The 23,189-nt window shown below is 35.4% G+C and overlaps 1 protein-coding gene across 6 annotated transcripts in view; it reads right to left on the reverse strand.

The window, feature by feature from the left end:
- The window catches only part of inpp4b (inositol polyphosphate-4-phosphatase type II B), a 163,354-nt gene that overhangs the window by 39,824 nt on the left and 100,341 nt on the right, over nucleotides 1-23,189 (reverse strand). For all 6 annotated transcript variants that reach the window (XM_079421363.1, XM_079421359.1, XM_079421361.1 and 3 more), the window contains 3 exons: nucleotides 22,088-22,192; nucleotides 16,275-16,383; nucleotides 3,944-4,127 (listed from right to left, as the gene is read on the reverse strand). In XM_079421363.1, the coding sequence (XP_079277489.1) occupies nucleotides 3,944-4,127; nucleotides 16,275-16,383; nucleotides 22,088-22,192 (398 nt within the window). The remainder of the gene's footprint in view (nucleotides 1-3,943; nucleotides 4,128-16,274; nucleotides 16,384-22,087; nucleotides 22,193-23,189) is intronic.

Genomic DNA, 23,189 nt, shown 5'->3' on the forward strand with positions numbered 1-23,189 from the left:
GGGCACACAGTCTCGGCTCCTCATCGAAAAACTGATGTTCGTTTGCATTTATATCCGCGCTGCGGGGCGGGGTGCGCGTGGTGAAACAACTGTCATTGGCTTGTTTTGTTAACACTCGAAGGTGATTGGGCTCTCGGGTGAGATCCCATTTTCATCAGTCACTCTGACGTTACGTCTCCGTTCCCTCCTTCAGGGAACGAGGGTTACATACGCAAACTTACATCTGTTAATTTAGAGAAATATGCCTTACAATTAAGAATTTAAAAGTTTAAGGGTTGAAAAATAATAAAATAAAAAATAATATACATATAAAAAATCATAAAATAAATAAATAAAATAATTTCCAAATAAATGTCTTTCAGATTGCTGTTTGTTAAAATAAATAAATAAATAAATGCTCTGAAAGATTTTGAATCAACAAACTGCTGTTTGGTCAACATGACAGCTTTATAAAATAATAATAATAAAAGTTTTACTGCTCTTTTTTGTTAATGTGATAACAGATTTTGAATCAACAGTTACAGCTTCTGTTTGGTTAAAATTATAGTTCTAAAAATAAAAATAAAAATAAATAAAATAAAATAAAGCTTTTCAAATTAATTCCTTTACAATTACTGTTTGGTTAATATTATATATATTTAAATAAATAAATAAATATTTAGTTTGATTGATTCTATTTGATTAATTTATATATATATATATATATATTTTTATTTGCTGATTATTTTTGATAAAAATAAATAAAAAGTCACAGCCCTAGATAATGTGCTTGCAGTGTTGTATACAAAAATAAAATAAAACGTCACAGCCCTAGATGGTGTGCTTGCAGTGTTGTACACAAATCTAACGCAACATCAACACGCACCCACACAAACAGTCGCTGAGGGCTGGAGATTTCAATCAGCAGAAGCGTGTGATCATGCGGCGGCCATCGCACTGCTAATCAAAGAGGTGAAGAGCGACGGCAGAGAGAATTAAGCAATGAAGGCAACTGATTGGCGCTATTCTGCTGTGGCAGAAACAATCTCTGTGTCACAGATTGCACACTGACGGCAGCAGATGTAATTAATTAATTACACACATGAAACACAAAGGCCTCCAAACGAGACACTCGGCCCGGTGGCTTTTGTTGGCTTTGGCAGAGGGGAACGTGACAGACCCATGGCTGTTTGTCAGCCTTCATGTTTGCAAACTGACCCATTTCAGACCGAGACTCGGTGGTCTGAGTGTACGGACGATGCGGTTAGGGACTTGCACACGCTGCATTTGTTGATGTGAAATCTGGTGTTGTCTACAGAAACACAGTGCATTCACTGCTGTACCGATTTCAACGATGTATTTTAATGGTTTGGTGTAATGTTCATCGTTTCTCTCAGTGATTTAGCAGAAGCAGCAGCAGCTTGTGCATGTGGATAAATTGATAAATTGCGTATTTCATTAGCAGAGATATTTGCCCTTAAAGCATGAACATTTGCAGAACTATTAACAGACACACTATCAGCTGTACTATTCTGCCTCATTTTATATTTATGCTCCCAAACCACCGTCTTGAAGATTAATACTTTCTTTAAAATTTTACTTTTACTTTAAAACTTTATGCAATTCCAGATTGACTCGGCTATTCAAGGACATTGGCTAAAATTGCCTGTCGAATAAAGATTTTTCAAGGTTTTTTTTGATGAGTTAAAGTAATACCATAATGTATCCTCACCTAGACCTCATGTCCAATTATGAAAAAAAAAAAAAAAAATATATATATATATATATATATAATAATAATAAAATAAATTAAAAATATATTCTAGAACATTGGCTAAAATTACCTTTTGAATTTTTTTTTTTTTGATGAGTCATATTAATACTATAACCTCATGTCCAGTTATTACCTTAAATAATTATTTTTTTAAAATAAAATTAAATATTTATTTGTTTGGTTGTTTATTTCAAGGACATTCAAGTTGTCTTTCAAGTGTTTTTTGATGAGTCATAATAATACCATAATAAATCTTTACCTAAACATCACGTCCAGTTATTACCTCAAAACATTATTTTTGCATAATAAATAACTAACTGAATAAACAAACAAATCAAGGAATGAACAAAATAATAATAATAATAATAATAATGATAAGTTCATGGTCTATTTATTATTATCTATTTTTAATATTGTATTAAATTATTAAATAATAATAATATTAAATCATTTTATAATGGATCCTCACCTACACCTCACGTCTAGTTGTTGTCTTGGGAAAAAAATTGTAAATAAAATAAAATAATAAATATAAATAAATAAATAATTAATTAAATGACATTCAATTAAATTACTTATTAAGAAAATAAATAAATAAATACATCCATATATAAATATAGATTTTGGGGTCAGTATGATTTTTCTAACATTTTCATGTTTTTGAAAGAAGTCTCAGTAAAAACTAGGGATGGGTATTGTTAAAAAAAATGTTATATCGATACCGATACCGATATCTTGACTTCGATACCGGTTCCTAAACAATACTTTTTTCAATACCAATTTTATGAAATCAATTTTACCAAGATTATATTATGTAAAAAAACAACTTTGGTTCACATTTCTGTTACTAAGTATTGTGGTGCCTTACACAAAAATAAAAACATTTGAAGAGTCAGGACTGATGTTTGCTATTATAGTGAAGTGAAGTGAAGTGAAGTGACATACTGCCAAGTATGGTGACCCATACTCGGAATTCGTGCTCTGCATTTAACCCATCCAACGTGCACACACACACACACCGTGAACACCCGGAGCAGTGGGCAGCCATTTATGCTGTGGCGCCCGGGGAGCAGTTGGGGGTTCGGTGCCTTGCTCAAGGGCACCTCAGTCGTGGTATTGAGGGTGGAGAGAGCGCTGGACATTCACTACCCCCACCTACAATCCCTACCAGCCCGAGACTCGAACCCGCAACCTTTGGATTACGAGTCCAACTCTCTAACCATTAGGCCACGACTTCCCCCGAAATAGTTAGGCCATAGCTACTAAAATATCAGTGAATCTTAGATTTTGTATTCTCCTGGGTGCACAAACTGCAGATTATATGAAAATTATAATATAAATAAACTTTTTGGGCATCGGTATCGGTGATGAGACGGACTTAATTATCGGTATCGGTTAAAGCTTTTCTTATCGTCCATCCCTATAACCAACACAATAAATCAGTGCAAATAGTTTTAATGAAGCTCAAATAGTCTTCAGTTTACACAACTGTTACACAAGTGCCTGTCTCATAGACAGAATCATCATTTCTATTCATTTTCCACTGATTTCCTGATGAGCATTAGCAGCTTCAGCGCTGTCAGCCTGTGCTCTCTCTTCCATGATCACTGTTCTGACTCAGAGGTAATAACATATTTCAGCAAAATGATATGGCCAAAACACACATTAGACTGCAAACGGAAGTTCTTACAAACATAGAGAGCAGACTGCTCCGTACGCTTTCGAATCGCTCTCGCGGATGTCAAACGCTAATCGATCTGAACTGCACGGCGCCGCTTCTAGTTGAACACGCCTAGTGCCAGAGGCTTATTGGCTCACTGATGCTGATGAGATTAACCCCTTAGGTATCGAAATTTGGTACCGAACGACGAGACGTTTTTCGATACTAGGTGGCAATACGGTCAGTGCCTAAAAGGTATCGAGCTCGATACCCAACCCTAGTAAAAACAACAATACTGTGAAATATTATTATAATTAAAAATAAAGTTCTTATTATTATCAATGTTGAAAGCAGTTGCAACACTTCACATTTAGAGGAAACCGTGATGCATTTTCTTCAGGTTTCTTTGAAGAATATAAAGTTCAAAAGAAGAGCATTTATTTGAAATGGAAATCTTTTGAAACATAAATGTCTTTCCTGTCACTTCTGGTCAACCGAATACCCTCTGGCTGAGCGTTTGCAGGTCTCACCTTCTCTTCCAGGCTCTTCAGGACGTCTCGGAGAGGGTGGCTGGAGCTCCGCTGGGCCGTCTGGAGCAGCTGGTCGGCCAGCGCAGAGATGTGCGGCTGCAGCTGGGACACCAAACGCAGGATCTCGCGGGCCTTGGCCGTCTGTTCTGGAGGATAGTAAATGCACTGATACGCCGTGCTGTAGCTGGAGGACGTCATACAGCAGCAGGATAAACAACAGAAACAGAGACAAAGAATTAATAACAGCAGGGAGATGAAGAGCGTCATCTTGCTCATCATCAAACAGCTGTGATTACAGCTCTGTGCAGCACATACACTATGACAAATATTATCTAATAAACCCAGCCGAACCAATTCCAGTCCCTGCGTGAACAGCGCTCGCTTGCTGAAAATCACTGCAAACACTGGCAGCCAGGAGAAATTACTGTTTTTTTAGGGGATCATATCATGCATTTTTAGCAGATCATTTTCCCCTCGATGGCCACTTACACAGTTTATGCCTAAAAGAAGTTATTCATGAAGTGTTACCCTCTCTGTGAACCTGTGGATGTTTGTATAGATGATGTCTGTCTGCAAATAAGACAATGGACTCAAAGTGAATGATGCCAGACATGAATTCAGGCCTCAATTTGGAGTCTGACAACAAAATGTATTTTACTAATGTCTTGTATCAATATGATTTCAATAATTAAAACAAAAATATTATTTAAAGTAAATAAATATTATTTAAATATTGTTATATATTATTCATTTTATATAATATAATTATATGTAATAATTATAAAATAATATGTTTTCGAATTGATACTTATTAGTAAATATATTTTAAAATGATTCATATTTTAATACTTTTAAAATATGAATATTAATACAATTATTAAGATAAATTATACATAACTATCACTTAATTACACAATTATAATATTTTAGATGTATTATTTATATTATATAATTATAAAATTTTTAAATACTATATTTATATAATTTATACAAAATTAATGTAATTATTAAAATAAATTACACATTTCATCACTTTTAATTACACAATTATAATATTATAGATTTATTATTTATATGTATTATATAATTCATTATATATTATTTATTTTTAAATATTAATAATATTGTTTACATATTCATACAATATTAATATAATTATTAGCAAAAATTACACATATATTTAATCACTTTTAATTATACAATTATAATATTTTAGATTTATTTAAAAATAAATCAAATATTTTACTTCATTTTTTTTTACAGTGATGACTGATACTTGTAAATGGTAAATGCTATTATATATATATTTATTAAAGTAATAATAATATATACATATATAAAATGTGAACATTCATGTGCTACAAACAACTTCAGAGATACAGCATACAAATGCTTCTTTGAGGCTGGCATAACACTGAATTTATGGATTTAAAACAGCAGGTTGATTTTTTTGTGTTTACAACAAATTAGATTAATGAAACACGTTTAATAGCATTACATTTAACATGATTAAAACTAAATTGGCTAATTTGACATTATAAGCATAAATCTACAAAACCGTTCTAAACTAGCACACACTCACAGGCCCCGTTTCAATTATGATCACACTTATTGTGCTTTTATGATAATTAAATTCAGCCATACAAAGAGTGCAAATGACTTTACTCTTATTAGTCCCATCTGGATTTCATTTATGAAACATTTGCCATTCAAAAAGTCATTATTTCAATACTTCTCCATCATTTACTCATAAATGAGAGCCCTGGTGCGTGTATTAAACTCACTCATCTATATAAAGCCGCAAAAGTTGCAACAATTCCAGTTTTCTCTAAACATATATGTTTAGACTTGAATGATAAGTGTTTGAAAGTTAGAAAAGGTCTGTGCGGCTCTATCGTGAGCATCCAATTCATGTCTTTTAATGGCAGTGGTGAGATTTCTGTAGAAGCAGCATCAAGTATCTGTGTATAGCCTGACAAACACTGCATAGTTTGTGTTTTTGTGATCTGATTTATTACAGAGAATCATTGGTACAGACTGAACCAGTTTGGTCTAAGTTTCAATGGTTAGTTGAAAAAATAAAAAACTAACCAGCTGATTCATTCAAATAATCTGTTAACTGTATTCACAAATAGTGTGTTTTAGAGAATCAATTTGCTCATTTCAAAAAGACTGAGGCCAAAAATTGATTCACCAGTTAATTTGAGTCTTCTTGGAATAGTGCTTACAATTAAAGCCAGGTTGGTTAAATCAACCTGATTCGTTTAAATAGATCAATTCTATTAATTGCTTAAAAAAAAAAAAGGTTTTGTTGATTAGTTTGAGTCATAACTTAAAAGAGTTCATAAGAGTGTTTTTCTAGTTTTTTTGGCAAATTGGTTAATTCAGACAGTTCATGTGGGGAAGTCTTTCAGAATTGGCTGCTCCGGGTATGTGTGTGTTCACTGCTGTGTGTGTGTGCACTTAGGATGGGTTAAATTCAGAGTCTGGGTCACCATACTTGGCCGTATGTCATGTTACTTTCACTTTCACTTTGTCACTTTCATTTCAATGGTTGTTTTAGTGAATTGATTCATTCAGACAGTTTGTTTCAATTAATAAATTCAAAATAGATTCAGAGATTAATTTATCATTCAACAGTGATTAGAAAAATTTAGTGATTTAATTCCTTTGGACAGTTAAACACTTCAAAATACACTTACAAATGAGTCATCACTCCGCAGTGTTCACACATTTTAATTCAATTCAATTTGTTTTAATCAAATTAATTCATTCAGTAAGTTAATTTCAATGAACTGGTTCAAAAATACATTCACATATATTTTTATATATATATATATATATATATATATATATATATATATATATATATATATATATACATATATATACTGTATGATTAAATTTTACAGTCCATTATAACAATCTGTTTTAAAAATAGATTCACAGATTAATTTGAATTACTCCGTAATGTCTCAGTGTGTCATTTTAACTTTTTGGTGGTATAATAAATATTTAAATATTCAAAATGCATAAGTATACTTTAAAAACAACTAATAAATTATTGAGATCCTCATTGTTTTGAGCCATTTTAGTTAGTAACCTTTCTGCAATATGTTAAATCGAGTAGTTGTAGTAACGCAATGTGTGGCAGCAGATCATCTCTGGTACTGATGAAACAAACCATTACCAGCAGTGTCCTAAAATCAAGCAAAGGAAAGATAGGACGGGTGTGGTGTTTATTAGGCTGTGACTGACAGGAATCACATCCCCATATTGCCACCTGAGACCCGCGCCACAGCTAATGACTCGTCGGCCGTGTGCCACAGGAGAGCCAGAGCTGATCTAGTCTGAAGAGCTTCTTTATCAACCCAGGTTCAGGAAAACAGCATTTGTGCTGGAATGACTAGCGGTAGAGAAAAGCACCTGACTCATTCATCACAAACCCTCCAGCCACTGCTCCCAATCTCAAACACCAGACACAACCTGTGGAGGTTTTTGTATTTTCATTTACATGTGTGCCTGACTGTCTCTACAGACTCTCCAAGTAGATGGCAAACTGAAACTGAGGCAGAGACAATACTCAGATAGCATTGGGAGATACAGCAAATAGCATTTGCATAGTAATCAGATTCATTTTAACAAGTCAGTTTGTTCAACTGCTTCATTTCAATGAACCAGTTCAAAAGAATGAATCACCAGTCAGTTGTTATACAAAAAATATAATATTTAAAAATTGTTAAAAATGGTATCTAATATAAAAAACTAATTAAAAAACAGCACTAAACTGCAGTATATTAATTAAATAATTACAAATGTTTTTAATATATATATATATTTACTTACTTTTACTTTACTGCTAAATGACAAAAGTAAAAGTAAAGTAAAAAGTATATATATATATATATATATATATATATATATATATATATATATATATATATATATATATATATATATACACACAAATTCGGAATTAGAAATTATAATTCTAAATATCTTTAATACAAATAAATTATTTTCTGAATATATATATATATATATATATATATATATATATATATATATATATATAATAAAAAATATAAAAAATATAAAAAATATTTGTAATTATTTCATTAATATACTTCTGTTTAGTGCTGTTTTTAACGGTTGTTTATGTAAGATATTATTTTAAATATATTGTTAAAATATTGTTAAAACAATTGTTAAAATATTTTTGTATTACATAATTCAATATAATATCATTTGATTACAAAATAAATAATATATTTATATATAAATTATTATTAAAATATAAATATTATATTAAAATATAAATAGATTTGTATGATTTTTTTAAGTTAGTGTTGCATGTAATTTTTTTTGTACAAACAAATTACATGAAATAATTATAAAGATTATATGATTGTTAAAAACAGCAATATTTATTTATTTATTTATCGTTCTCATGTATGTAAATAAAATATGGTTTTGTTAATTTTGATTAGTAAATGTAAATTACAAATAAATTAAATTTAACACATTTTTAACAATTTATTGATAACCTTATTGCTTTTGTGCCAAGCTTATAGCTCGGGCAGCTACAGAGTCAAAGTATCTTCAAAGAATTGTCATTAAATTAAATATACTGTCTACTCCTGAGTCTATTAGCAATTACAGTAACAGTGTGTTCTTCAAAAGGGTGCATAACTAGCCTAAAATAATCTACACAGCAGCATCAAACACACAGCATGGGGGACGTTTGGCCGCAGAACAGCAGGAAATATTTCAAAGGAGCACTACCATTAGCCACATCTTCCATACACACAAGAAGATCTGTAAATGTGCTGTCGAGATGTTCACAACTGATCAATGGAAATAAAAAATTATGCTAATGAGAGGAAAGGAAACGCCAAGCCCTTCAGTGCAATCAGGCCCCCATCTTTGGTGAATCTCTAATTAAACTTACAAATAGAAAGGCAGAGAGAGAGATGTGTGTATGCCACAGGATGAGAGTTAACACCAGGCCAGCCATTACACACCGCAGCTGGGAGTCTGTAGCTACATTTCCATCATGCTGTTTTTATGTGAATTCTGAAGTATCGCATCAGAAACGAGTGATGGAAAGCCCAAATTTCAAAAAAGAAAATACCTTAATTCACTAAAACGTTTTTACTCTCGGGTTAATGTGAATAACAGGAGTCGGAAATGCATTTATCGGATAAAAGAAGTCGGTATCGGAAAAAAGTCATGTGACTTTGCTCTATGGATGGCATAACCTGACTAACCAGAGGACTGATCTCATTGCACAGCCTCTGAAATGTTGTTATGGTCATTCTGAAATGCCCGAGAAAAGTCTGTCAACAAAGTATTTCTGTATAATTGTCTCCTAGAACTGACTGTGTTCCCAAACAGCAGGCATCCACCTCCAAAAGCAATGACTGCATTTATGGTGTTTCGTCTGAGGTGCAAGTAATTTATTGCATTTGAAAATTATTATATTCAGTAGCTTCTCCTACTTTTGTTGATATGTGATATTTAGTGCTAGTTTATTTTGCTAATGTTTCCATTAAATTAAGAACATGTTATTTCTGAGCATTCTCTGAACATTTATTTAATCAAAAAGTAAAAAGTTTTAAAACCTTTTTTTTTCTTAGTTATACAAACATTAAGAAAGCATTCCATTTGGGAAACATTAGAGGATTGTTGCATTTGAATGTTCTCTGAACATTCTGAAACAAGTAGCAACATTTAGAAAATGAACATCCAAATAAAAATTTTCAGAAAAATGTTCAAAGAATATATAAATAACATTACCAATATTCCACCAATATATAACGTTCGACCAATGTTTCATGATTACATAAATAAAATTCCACCAATCTTTTATAATTAGAAAAATAATTTTCCATCGATGTTTCATGAATATTGAAGATTCCATCAATGTTGCACAAATATATCAATAACGTTCCATTGATGTTCCATAAATTTATCAATAACATTCCATCGATGTTCCACAAATACATCAATAATGTTCCATTGATCTATCTATCTATCTATCTATCTATCTATCTATCTATCTATCTATCTATCTATCTATCTATCTATCTATCTATCTATCTATCTATCTATCTATATATATATTAGGGCCGGGACTCGATTAAAAAAAAAAATCTAATTAATTAGAGGCTTTGTAATTAATTAATCAAAATTAATCGCATTTTAATCGCATATAAATATTTGACCTGAGAACAGTGAGAAGTAAGTTTTTTCATATGGATTTTTAAATTTCCCATCCACAGGGCCAACCAAAGCGGTCTCATCAGCTTCTTTGTCCATGTTCACTGTGGTTTGTTTTTGTCTGAACGCTAGCTGGTGCTCCAGTATAATCGGTCCGCCGAAACTCATCCAGTGAGAAACGTTCCGCGGTGCAAAAACAAGTGCGATTAAAATGCATTAAAAAAATTTAACGCGCTATTTTTGTGTAATTAATTAATCTAAATTGAATTAAAGTCCCGGCCCTAATATATATATATATACATACATACTCGCCGGCCACTTTATTAGGTACACCTGTTCAATTGCTTGGTAACACAAATTGCTAATCAGCCGATCACATGGCATCTAGATGTGGTGAAGACGACTTGCTGAAGTTCAAACCGAGCATCAGAATGGGGAAGAAAGGGGATTTAAGTGACTTTGACCATGTAATGGTTGTTGGTGCCAGACGGGCTGGTCTGAGTATTTCAAAAACTGCTGATCTACTGGGATTTTCACGCACAACCATCTCTAGGGTTTATAGAGAATGGTCTGAAAAAGAGAAAATATCCAGTGAGCAACAGTTGTGTGGACGAAAATGCCTTGTTGATGTCAGAGGTCAGAGGAGAATGGGCAGACTGGTTAGAGATGATAGAAAGGCATCACTCAAATAACCACTCGTTACAACCAAGGTATGCAGAATACCATCTCTGAATGCACAACACTTCGAACTCTGAAGCAGATGGGCTACAGCAGCAGAAGACCACACCGGGTGCTGCTCCTGTCAGCTAAGAACAGGAAACGGAGGTTACAATTCGCACAGGCTCACCAAAATTGGGCAATAGAAGACTGGAAAAATGTTGCCTGGTCTGACGAGTCTCGATTTCTGCTGCGACATTCAGATGGTAGGGTCAGAATTTGGCATAAAGAACATGAAAGTATGGATCCATCCTGCCTTGTCTCAACGGTTCAGGCGGTGGTGTAATGGTGTGGGGGATATTTTCTTGGCATACTTTGGGCCCATTAGTACCAATTGAGCATCGTTTAAACACCACAGCCTACCTGAGTATTATTGCTGACCATGTCCATCCCTTTATGACTACAGTGTACCCATCTTCTGATGGCTAATTCCAGCAGGATAATGCACCATGTCACAAAGCTCAAATCATCTCAGACTGGTTTCTTGAACATGACAATGAGTTCACTTTACTCAAATGGCCTCCACAGTCACCAGATCTCAATCCAATAGAGCACCTTTGGTATGTGGTGGAACGGGAGATTCGCATCATGGATGTGCAGCCGACAAATCTGCAGCAACTACGTGATGCTATCATGTCAATATGGACCAAAATCTCTGAGGAATGTTTCCAACACCTTGTTGAATCTATGCCTCGAAGAATTAAGGCAGTTCTGAAGGCAAAAGGGGGTCCAACCCGGTACTAGCAAGGTGTACCTAATAAAGTGGCCAGTGAGTATATATATCAATAATGTTCCATAGATGTTCCACGAATATATCAATAACATTCCATCAGTGTTCCAGGAATATTTCAATAATGTTCCATCGATGTTTCAGGAATATATCAATAACATTGATGTTGATGAAAAAAAGTTGAATGATTGTATAAATTCTATTCTTCTGTGAAGATTTTAAGAACATTACCAAGATTTGAAAACTTTGAATGAACATTCTATAATCGAAGCTGGAACAAAGTTTGTTTATAACTTTGAGAGAACCTTGCCAGAACGCTAGCAAAAGTTCTGAGAACGTTGCTGGGATGCAGTCAAAGTATACACACTCAAATACACCCATTCACGCCATCTGGAAGGAGACGATTATCTCTGTGCAGCGAGCAAATCGACTGCTGAACGACAGAACATTCTAGTCATGCCGACACGCTCAAATTAAAGGCAAATAAGATGCTTGTGGACTGTCGTGGAAGTTAAAGAGAGATAACTGCTTGGGCTTGGAGGTGGCCTCAAGGAACCGGAGAAATGGATATTGATTGGCTCTCACACAGCAAGCCAATCAAAGCCATTGTAGCCACATATTACATCGGGCCGAGCGTCCACCCCTGGCCTGATGGATCGGTCCGATCGCTCCCCGGCTGCCTTTCCTGCCTCGCTCTTCAGGCAGAAGAAAAGACAGATGGCTCTTTCATTTCACTCTCAGCGTCCTTTTTTCCCCAGCACCCTTCCTGTGATTCATTAATAACGGCCAAGAATTGCGTCTGTCCTATTATTTGTCTTCTACTCAAAGAAAATGCTAAAAGGTTGCTTTCCAGAAAGGTCTGGGTGAATGTGACCTTTATTATTGAGTTATGAGTATGCTCAAGAGGTCATCTCTCATTGTCTGTTAAACTGTCTGTTGGTTGCTTTTTTTTTTTCTTCATTTTTTCATGCAACTACAATGAATGAGAACTGGAGCTTTTAAGCCTTAAAATAGACTTAAAAGCAGCATAAAAGTCCCTTGTACATTATATTCCAAGCCTCTTGGAGTAACTTTGTGTGAGAAACAAACAAAATTTAAGTGACATTCACCTATCTGTCTGTCACAGCTCTGCTTAGGTGAATTGTGAACGATTCATTCTTTTGAATCAATTCTTTTCATCTTTCCGATGAATCAAATGATTCAGTTCAAAAACCAGTTGTAATGATTCACACACGAATTGGACTGATCTGGATCATGATTATAGTGGATTCTCACAAAAAAGCTACGACTTCAGTAAACTTTAACCTTGGTGCACAAGCCATATAAATACTTTAATTAATTTTTTAGTGATTTTGTGGCCTTTAAAGCATAAAAATCGTCATTCATCCTCATTCATTGTAATTGCCAGTTCAGCTAGTGCAATCTTCAAAACACCTCCAATTGTGATGCACAGACGAAAAAGTCATGACATAAGGAAGAGTAAATGATAACTATTTAAAATTTCCTCATCTACAAGCATCTTTAACTTTATATGCAAATTTAATACAGCACTGATTTAATAGAATTATCTTTTTAAAAAAGAACTATAGAAGGACTCGCTAGCTAATAAAAAAGGCAAATCTGAACATGAAGTAAAACATTAGCCAAGTCAAAAAGGAAACAAAATGAGGTCCATATCAGGCTGGATTAATGTGCAGCGCGAACGCTCTTTCAGAAATTGATTTCTCTCCGGTAGAAACAGCAAATGTCCTTGCCTCGTATCAGTAGCGCTCCGCTGATAAATCCTCCACCACTGGAGGCTGGAATCTTTTTGAAAAGATGTTCAATTTCTTTGTACTATTTTTCCTCTGTCGGCCTGGCTCAGTAACATAAAAACCTAGGCACTGTAAAGAAAATAATTGGACTTTGCTTGGTTTTAATGAGTCTGTTCTCAGAGGGTTTGAGAGAAGAACATCTAAAATGAAAAAAAAATGGACACATTCACACGACCGGCTTCGCGTCGACAAAATCAGCCCCTAAGACTCGACTGCATCCACAAAAGCCAGCTGTGATCATTCACAAAATACAAAAATAGAACTGAATAAGAGAAACTTGTGAAGCTCTTTACTAATGGAAATCACAAGTGGGCTGAGATGTCATAACATGCTTTTCCTTCTTCTTCAGACAGTTGAGAATAGAAAACACTCGTAGTTGAAATGTTTGGTGTGACAGCAAGGACAGAAGACGTGCTTCAATGACTGCCAGGCTGCTAGAGTCAAGACACAGGCTTTCTAATTAAACATCTCTGTGAGGACAAACCGAACAGAAGATGGAGGAGGAGGAGTGCGAGATGGACGACTGAGGCAGAAAGACACGGTCACAATTCATTTGAGAGCAACAAACATGTCAGGAGAGACTCTAGAGTCGTGCCAACAGGATCCAACTGGGAAAATGTGAGACTCTGAAGTTATTAAAGTCATTAAGGACTCTAGAGAGAGAAACAACAGGACCACTGTTACTGTATATTCCACCAACAATTTGGAGCTAAACTTGTAGCGAAAGTCAACACATATTATTCTTCATGACAGTCCAATCATTGCACATTCAGACTTGCAAAGTGGTTTTAGCCCAAATTATGATATATTTTAAGCAAGACTGTTGCTAAAAAGGTTACAAAGACTAGATTACGGCAATGTACTGTAGCAACCACCTAGAATATCCTAGCAAATGCACAGCAACACACACACACACACACACATAAAATCACCCAGAACACATTTGCAATCATCCAGGACACCCAAACAACCATACCTTAGAATCCATATAGCAACATGTTAACAACCAACAGTACTGAGTAGAATACTTACAAGCTGTAGTCTGTTACTGATTTCAAATTACATGACAAAAATTGTAGTTAGTAATTTAATCATTACATTGCGCATTTTAGGTAATGTAATCTGACTACTTTTAGATTACTTCTGATCTAACTTGTTCATCACATTGATTTAAATACGATATTCTTGTACCATATTAATATAAAAATACAAATAGAAAGAAAATATATTCCATTTGTTGTTATTAACAACAGGAGGTGCATTAAACATAACTGGGGTTTGTGAAGGAACAGGATTTATGAGTTTAATGAAAAGCTAATAATGAATTAAATCATAAAATAACAACAATCAGAAAATAAAACTGTTACTAAAAGATTAAATATTCATTATTTATAAATATTAATGTATTTTTCTAATAATTACAAAATAAAATGTTTTAAATAAAAACTTCAGAATCCACACGGCAACATGCTACCACACAAACACCCAGAACACATTTACAACCACCTAGCAACACCCAGCATGCCTTAGAAACACCCTAGCAACCACTCAGAAAAGGTTACATAGCAACACATTACTTGCATGATTGCATAGCAACACTGAAAATCACTCAGAATGTCTTAACAAGCACCTAGCAACACCCTAGCAACCACCTACACCAGCCTTAGAATCTGCATTGCAACATGTTAGAAATTTAACAGTAATACGCACATGCAAACACCCAAAACATTTTCTTCTATCCTGCAACAGCCTAGCAACAACATAGCAACAAGCTAAAAGAAAACAACAATTTAAGGGTGAGTAAATTATTTTTGATACAGTTGATGACAAGCGGAGTGATAGAAATGGTGAAATGGTTGGGGTGCTGTTGTCACTAGAATATTGCACTGCTGGAAAAGGCTCTCAGCCAATCAGATTCGAGGGACAGAAAATAAATAAAGAAATATACCATTTCCCTCTAGAATGTAGTTCTTATTTCCTGAAAGTTGGTAATTGTGTAGGATATGGCCGTAAGTTTTCTCTACTTCGATAGTGTGCGTATAAACATGAAATCCCGGTAAATCCAGACTTCATTCAGCATCGATGTGGCAGAACATCACAGCTCTGTCGGGTTCACGGATCAGGGTTCCCGCTCGCAATCAAAGCTTGAGGAGTTGTGAAATAAAAAAATCCTCCATCATTCAGCGAAACCAACTGGATTTGACTGGATTAACAGATTGATCAATTTAAAGAGTCTTAATGAGGGAAAATATTTAGGCCTAAAGCAAAAACATTAACAACATTAACTTCAGAAAGATAAAAATGTGCGTGTGGATTAGAGTTCAGCTTCCGAATGATGCAACCTTCGTACAATTCCCTAGAAATACATCTAAACGTGCTACAGCTCACGCGGCTTATTTCTCTCCAGCAAAATAATCAATTTACACGTTCATTTGCCTCAGTGCAAGATATTGAGACTCGCCGACATCAATATGTACCACATTTATGTTGTTTTCATAGCGCTTTGGAGCTTGACAGCCTGTGGTCTCAAAATAATGTTCTTCAAAATATATTTTTTGTTTCAGACATGGATGACAAGGATGAATGAATTTATAATATCTCATTAAATGAAAAAACTCCTCGGTGGTGCCATGTTGACAAATTAATCTTGTATAAAATTGTATCCATGCAAATGACAGAAATGACATATTTTGCGAACTCTAGTTTCTATCTCTACAGAAGGATGCTGGTGAGTGTCTGGTGCACAAACGGAGGCTTTCATGGTTTCATAAACAGCTGTCAGAAAATCATTCTCCATCACCAGAGCAAAGTAATTAGAAGAGACACGTGTGAACATGTGGAGACTGACCTCTTCTTCTCGGATTCGTATTTGTTGAGCAGTTTCTGCAAGCCTCCGTTCTTGAAGCCTTGCGAATGGGCTGCCGGAGCTCCAACTGTGACCACATCATAGAAGGAATCTGCAGAGGAAACATTGGCAAACATCCTTCAACAGGCCTCACAAATCACAAACAAGCCCACAGCACACGGTTTGCGTCTATATTTCGTCTTGTTTTATGTGCTTCCTGTTGTTTTGTGAATATATCCAAACAGCTTGTTCCACCTGCAGCTCTCTGAGGAACTGTGATACATCTATTCAACAGGATTCAGTGTGCAACGACATGCTGTTTAGACGTATGTAAACATAAGCAACGTGTTTCAAGTAAGGGAAGCACCTGAACAACAGAGCATGTGTACTACTGAACATCTACAGCGATAATGTAGAAAATACAGGAAAACCATGAACTAGACAACAGCATACGCCTAAACTTCACATGGTATTTACAGAATTTACATTAAAAACACAAAAATATAAGTGGTTGGAAAACACTTCCAAAACAAATCATCAAACAAACGAACATGCCGACTTTATGAGATTCATTCAGATCTGGTCGCTTTATTTCAAGGCTTAAAAATCTTTACTATTGAGGGCCGATGTGTCCTATAGGCAGTATAAACGGTCGTTTAGAGCCTTAACATGCTGCGGTGGAGAATATTAATAAATGTCACAACCTCCTGACATTTATCCCCCAATACACACAGAAAGAAAGTGGCGACAAAGCCATTTACACGTGATATTTGCAGTGGCTCTATGGATGTTTTATTTCTACACCAATTGGGGCTCATTTTCATGATTCCCCCTCGATTCCCAAAGCTGCCTATGGAGAAGAGCAACGGGAAATGTCTTCACGGTGGAGGTCACACGCTGCATCTGCAGTATCTCTGTTAGATATATGCAAGGTCAGCCAATCGGCTCCATGGGAAGTGAGAGCAACACATTAAATGGCAAATAATGATCCGGGCCTCTTCAAATGAGCGCCGGGATCACGACGCCGGACACTGCTCTGGCCGCTTCGTTCCTCCGTTAATGACGACGAGGCTCTCGTGCGACGACTTCCATCCCACCCTCGCACTCTTGCCGCTCCCCGGCTGCTTCCGGAGCATCTAATTGGCTGTTTCACAACAGTGTACCCACACGATGAATACAGTGGCATATATACGGGTCAGGATCATCCGTCACGCATGGCCCAATTTGGAGGCGATTTGTGCAGGTTCTTGCAGTCTCTATAAATGGAGGCTCTGATCCGAGGGGCTCAGGCACCTGTGTCTCTCTGTGGCAGAGATGAATTGTTTGCAGAGGCTAAGAAATGTTTTAAGTAGGGCTGTCAATTTAGCAAAGTAATTTAGTACGATTTTAATTTTATACTGTATGAAAAATATATGAACAATTTGGCCTATTAAAGCAGTTGTCCACCCAAAAATGAAAATTATGTCATCATGTACTCATGTCGTTTCAAGACATTAAATATTAAAGAAGATAAATTGGAGAATGTTGGTGATCAAACAGTTTCGGTTCCCATTGACTTCTATTGTATGGACAAAAACACATGGAAGTCAATGGGAACCGAAACTGTTTGGTCACCAACATTTAAAAAAAATATGCATTCAATAGAAGAAAGCAAGTCTGGTTTGGAGAAGTTTTCACTAAGTTCCTAAAGGAATTCTACAATAAAAATTTCACTCATTCAGATGTCAAATCCTGTCCTACATTTCTCATCGAATATCCTACACTCTTAAACATAAAGGTCCTTTATTGGCATTGATGGTTCCACGAAGAATCTTTAACATCCATAGAACCTTTCCATTCCACAAGAGGCTCTTTATAGTAGAAAATAGTTCTTTAGATGATTAAAATGTTCTTCACACTAAGAAAAGGATGTTCCTTTTAAAGGATTAGTTCACACTGACACAAACATTTCCTGATAATTTACTCTCCCCCATGTCATTCAAGATGTTCATGTCTTTCTTTCTTCAGTCGAAAAGAAATTAAAGTTTTTGAGGAAAATATTCCAGGATTTTTCTCCATATAGAGGACTTCAATGAAAGCCTTCAGCTTCAGCTTCAAAGGGCTCTACATGATTCCAGCCGAGGAGTAAGGGTCTTATCTAGTGAAATGATCAGTCATTTTCTTTTTGTTAACAACTGTTTATTGATTTTTTTTTTACTGGGAACAGTAGTATAAAACAAAAAGCAGCTGTACAAATTTAGAACCCACCACCTGGTAGACTTAAATAATTATAATAAAATAAATAAAATAAATAATAATAATAAATATTTTTTTTACAAAGATTTTAGAAAAGATGACACAACATTAAAAGCTGAATGCCATGAATTTACAGTTTTCACATTAGATCCATGCATACGAGAAGTAGAGAGCTCCATCAAGATAATGTCAAACAAATAATAGTCATTTTCTAAAAAAAAAAAAATGTATATACCTCTGATTTATATATGTGTAGTTTTCCCTATTTTCCTCGCTTTTCCTTCAGAACCGAAGCTGTTTGGTCACCAACATTTTTAAAAACATGCTTTGCATTCAATAGAAAAGCAAGTCTGGTTTGGAGAAGTTTTCACAGTGATGCCATAACAAGAACCTTTCAGTGAAATTAAAGGATTACTTCACTTAAAAAAAGAAAAAAAGAAAATCACATTCAGATGTGTGTTTCCAAAAGAGTTGCCAAAAGAGTTTCCAGTTTCCAAAAGAGGGAAAACTGAAATTTGGACCTTCAACCTAGTGATCCCAACTGAAGTCCACTATATGGAGAAAAATCCAGGAATGTTTTCCTCAAAAACCTTAATTTCTTTTCGGCTGAAGAAAGAAAGACATGAACATCTTGATTGACATAGGGGTGAGTAAATTATCAGGATATTTTTATTCTGGCAGTAAACAAATTTAAAAGAACCATTATTTTCTTAGTGTGAAGAACATTTTAATCATATAAAGATCCTTTTTCCACTATAAAGAGCCTTTAGGTTAGGCTCTCTTAGGTTCTATGGATGTTTAAGGTTATTCATGGAACCATCAATGCCAACGAAGAAGCTTTATTTTTAAGAGTGTAAGATAATCAATGAGAAACGTAAGACAGGATTTGACACCTGAATGTGTGAATAGATTTAGAAAGATTAGAAAACACTTCCATATTTAAAAAAAAAAAAACGTCTCATATATTTGACATGTTTTGGGACTCAAGAGCAGCTGTAAGTGGCTTGTCACCACCAGGCAAAAAAGAAAACAAAAACATCCGTACCATTTTGCTAGTAACAAACAAAGGCAGTCTGTAGAGTGCTGTCCACTACTGTCACCTCAAGTCTTCTGTCTGAGGCTATAAACAAAAGTATCTTCTAGGAAATTGTGTTTACGCAGCGTCCTTAAAGACAGAGCGCCATTAACAACATGACATCGGAGACGATGTCTGGCTTTTAAACTCTCATTCAGTTGTTCTGTACCACACTCTGTCATGATGAAGAATTTTTTCTGTACATGAATATTATAATTTTAGCATTAGCCACAAATTGTTATTTTTTTCTTTAAAATCCCCAAAAGAAATTATGTATATAAAATATTCTATTATATATTAGAAATTTATTGACACTGTCGTTCAAAAGTTTGGGGTCTGTTCTATAAAAAAAAAAAAAAAAACAAATAAATAAATAAATAAATAAATAAATATATATATATATATATATATATATTATAATAATAATAATAACAATAATAATAATTGAATTCAAATTTACATTAATGGAATTAAATTGATCAAAGGTGACCGTAAAGGCTTTATATGATTACAAAAATATTCTATTTCAATTAAATGCTGTTCTTTCGAATTTCATGCTAATTAAAGAATCCTAAAAAAGTCATAAAAATATAATAAAATATTATTTAAAAAGTATACAAAAATATTAAGCATTTTTTTTTCAACCTAGATAATAATAAGAAATATTTGAATAATCAAAAATATTAGACTGATAAAAGACTGGAATAATGATGCTGATAAATCAGCTTTGATCACAGGAATAAATTACATTCTACATTATATTATAAAAGAAAACAGTTATTTTAAATTGTAATAATATTTCACAATATTACAGTTTTTTTCTGTATTTTCGATCAAAAAATGCAGCCTTGATGTGCAGAAAATACTTTTCAAAAACATTTTTTAAAAATCTTACCGACCCCAAGCTTTTGAACAGCAGTATATATATATATATATATATATATATATATATATATATATATATATATATATATATATATATTGTAAACGTTCAAGCATTTTAAATCAATTGCTGACCACAAATATAAAAGTGATATTTAAAACAGATTTTGGAAATATCCCTCCATCCTCACAGTTGACGTGTTTCCCAGTTGCTGTGAATCCTGTTATTCTGACATGCATCTTGTCCAATCAGGAGTGAGTGTCCTGCTGCGCTGTCATATCCTCATTTAGTCATCTCAGTGCACGTCTGCACCTGTCAACATCTCCCTGCTGACCCCTCACTGACTACAGCGCACCTGCCACCGGAACGCATGTGAAACGGAGCATCAAAGGGTGACTGGGCCAAACGCACTTGGCTAATAGGGTGCTGTACTGATTGGTGAGACCACCATGCTCTGCTTCCCACACCAAAATAAACAGCCAGATACATGCTACACAGAGAGGGTGTGTGCTGTGCAGAATTGCTTTAACTAGTACTGCAGTGTACAGTCATGGCCAAAAATATCGGCACCCTTGGTAAATATGATCAAAGAAGGCTGTGAAAATGAATCTGCATTGTTAATCTTTTTGATCTTTTATTTAAAAAAATTACAAAAATCTAACCTTTCATTGGACAATAAGAATTTCAAATGGGGGGAAATATCATTATGAAATAAATGTTTTTCTCAAATACATGTTGGACACCCCTAGAAATTCTTATGATTAAAATATCTTTGAAGTATATTCCCATTCATATTCACAATTTTGAGCACTCCAGGGTGATTATGAACATGAAATTATCCAGAAATTATCGCAAATTTAAAATACTAGGATTTACCTGTAAATGTGTTGAAATAAAGGAATGCATGACAAACTAGTTTAAGGAAACAGAACCTTTCACATCTCCGCCAGGAACGAGACATAATCCTTATTATTCTTTTGTTTTAATTCAGCCATTATCAGCCTTTATACTGGCAATAAAACTTTTACCAAGCCACATCGCTTCAATCCCAGTACACATTTACAAAACTATTATCAAAAGTATTTCTAAATAAATACAACAAAACATTTTCTTGCGACCTTACATGAAGTAGGCTATTATGATAAAACTCACTCTCTCTCGCTCTCTCTCTCTCTCTCTCTCTCTCTCGGACACACTCTCTCTCTCTCTCCGCATTCTCGTCACTGTTGTCTAGCCCGGCGCCTCATAATCACACAATTGCACGATGTTACTGTTTAAAATATTTATTATGTAATAAGTCATGTTCTATTATTTATTATTTATTTATATGCGAGTTGCACATAATGTATTATACGCAGTGCTTCCCAAACCTGTCCTGGAGGCCCCCCTGCCCTGCACCTTTTGTATGTCTCCCTTATCGAACACACCTGATTCCACTCATCAGCTCGTTAGTAGAGACTGCAAGAACTAAATTGGGTGTATCTGATGAGGGAGGCATACAAAATGTGCAGGGCAGGAGGTCCTCCAGGACAGGTTTGGGAAGCACTGTATAATACGCTAGTATTCGATTCTAAATCCAGCTTGAGAACGTAAACAGAGGGAATAAGGAGGCATGAGACGCACCTGTTTTTCTTGGACACGTCACCCGCATTCTCTGTGTGTGCAGGTTGATGGGAATGAACTCCAGATATTTCTGGCCTTTGCTGCAGCTGGGCTTGAACGACGGGCCTAGGAAAGATCACCAAAAGCCAAACGTTTATATATAATCTGTTTTAGCCCTCGTTCAAGAACAAAACAAACACACAAACAGACAGAGGAGCGCAAACAAACAGCGGGGGCTCTGCCATTGTCAGAGAACGACCAGGCTTTCCTCTCAACCAATTGCCACGATCCACGTCACCAGAGTTCTAATCACCCGCACCTGCACCTCATCAGCGAACAATCACCACACACTTAAAAGCACTCTCCTCAATCACAACAGTGTCCGATCTTGTTGTAACATACAAGGACCGACGCTCTCAAGACTCATAGCTGAGTATACTACCTGACGATACTTACCTGTTGAAACTTACCTCTTGTTCTGCTCCTCTTCATCTTCCCCATCCGCAGATCCAGACGCTCGACGACGGACACTGTTGTGGTTACCACTCACTGGACACGTATCACGGCACACAGAGCACTCCCCTGCACGCTGGAGGTTCCCGCTGTCATCATCCCTGTCAAAGACACAGTGACTGAGTTTATCCCGGCTCACGGGTCTCCTGTAACTCCATTGACTTCTACTCATCTCAAGAATACCAACCCCTCAGTTCTTCCGATTCCAGATTCACTATTAAACACCTTTGTTCTTTCACTAACCTGCTGTGTCTGACAAGTTCATTACAGAAGATCGGACCTGGACAGCAACATCATGAGTACAGCTGATCCCTTCCAGGAACTTGTCGACACACTCAAGAGGATCCTCACTCATTCCACCTCTCCTCCCGCACCAGCTCCAGTACCTTCTCCAGCCACTTCCGCATACAGCTCTTCTTCGCCGATCATGTTCGCCAGTCCCATGGCCCGACCAGCGCCGTTCTCAGGTGATCCCGAGGAGTGCAATGGCTTTTTGTTACAATGCTCACTAACTATTGATCTGCATCCTCAGATGTTCACCTCCGATCAAGCAAAAATTGCCTTTGTGGTCACCTCGCTCCGGGGACCAGCCCTCAGTTGGGCCGAGTCG

The sequence above is a fragment of the Barbus barbus genome (genome assembly GCF_936440315.1).
Source record: "Barbus barbus genome assembly, chromosome: 7".
NCBI classification, from domain to species: domain Eukaryota; kingdom Metazoa; phylum Chordata; class Actinopteri; order Cypriniformes; family Cyprinidae; genus Barbus; species Barbus barbus.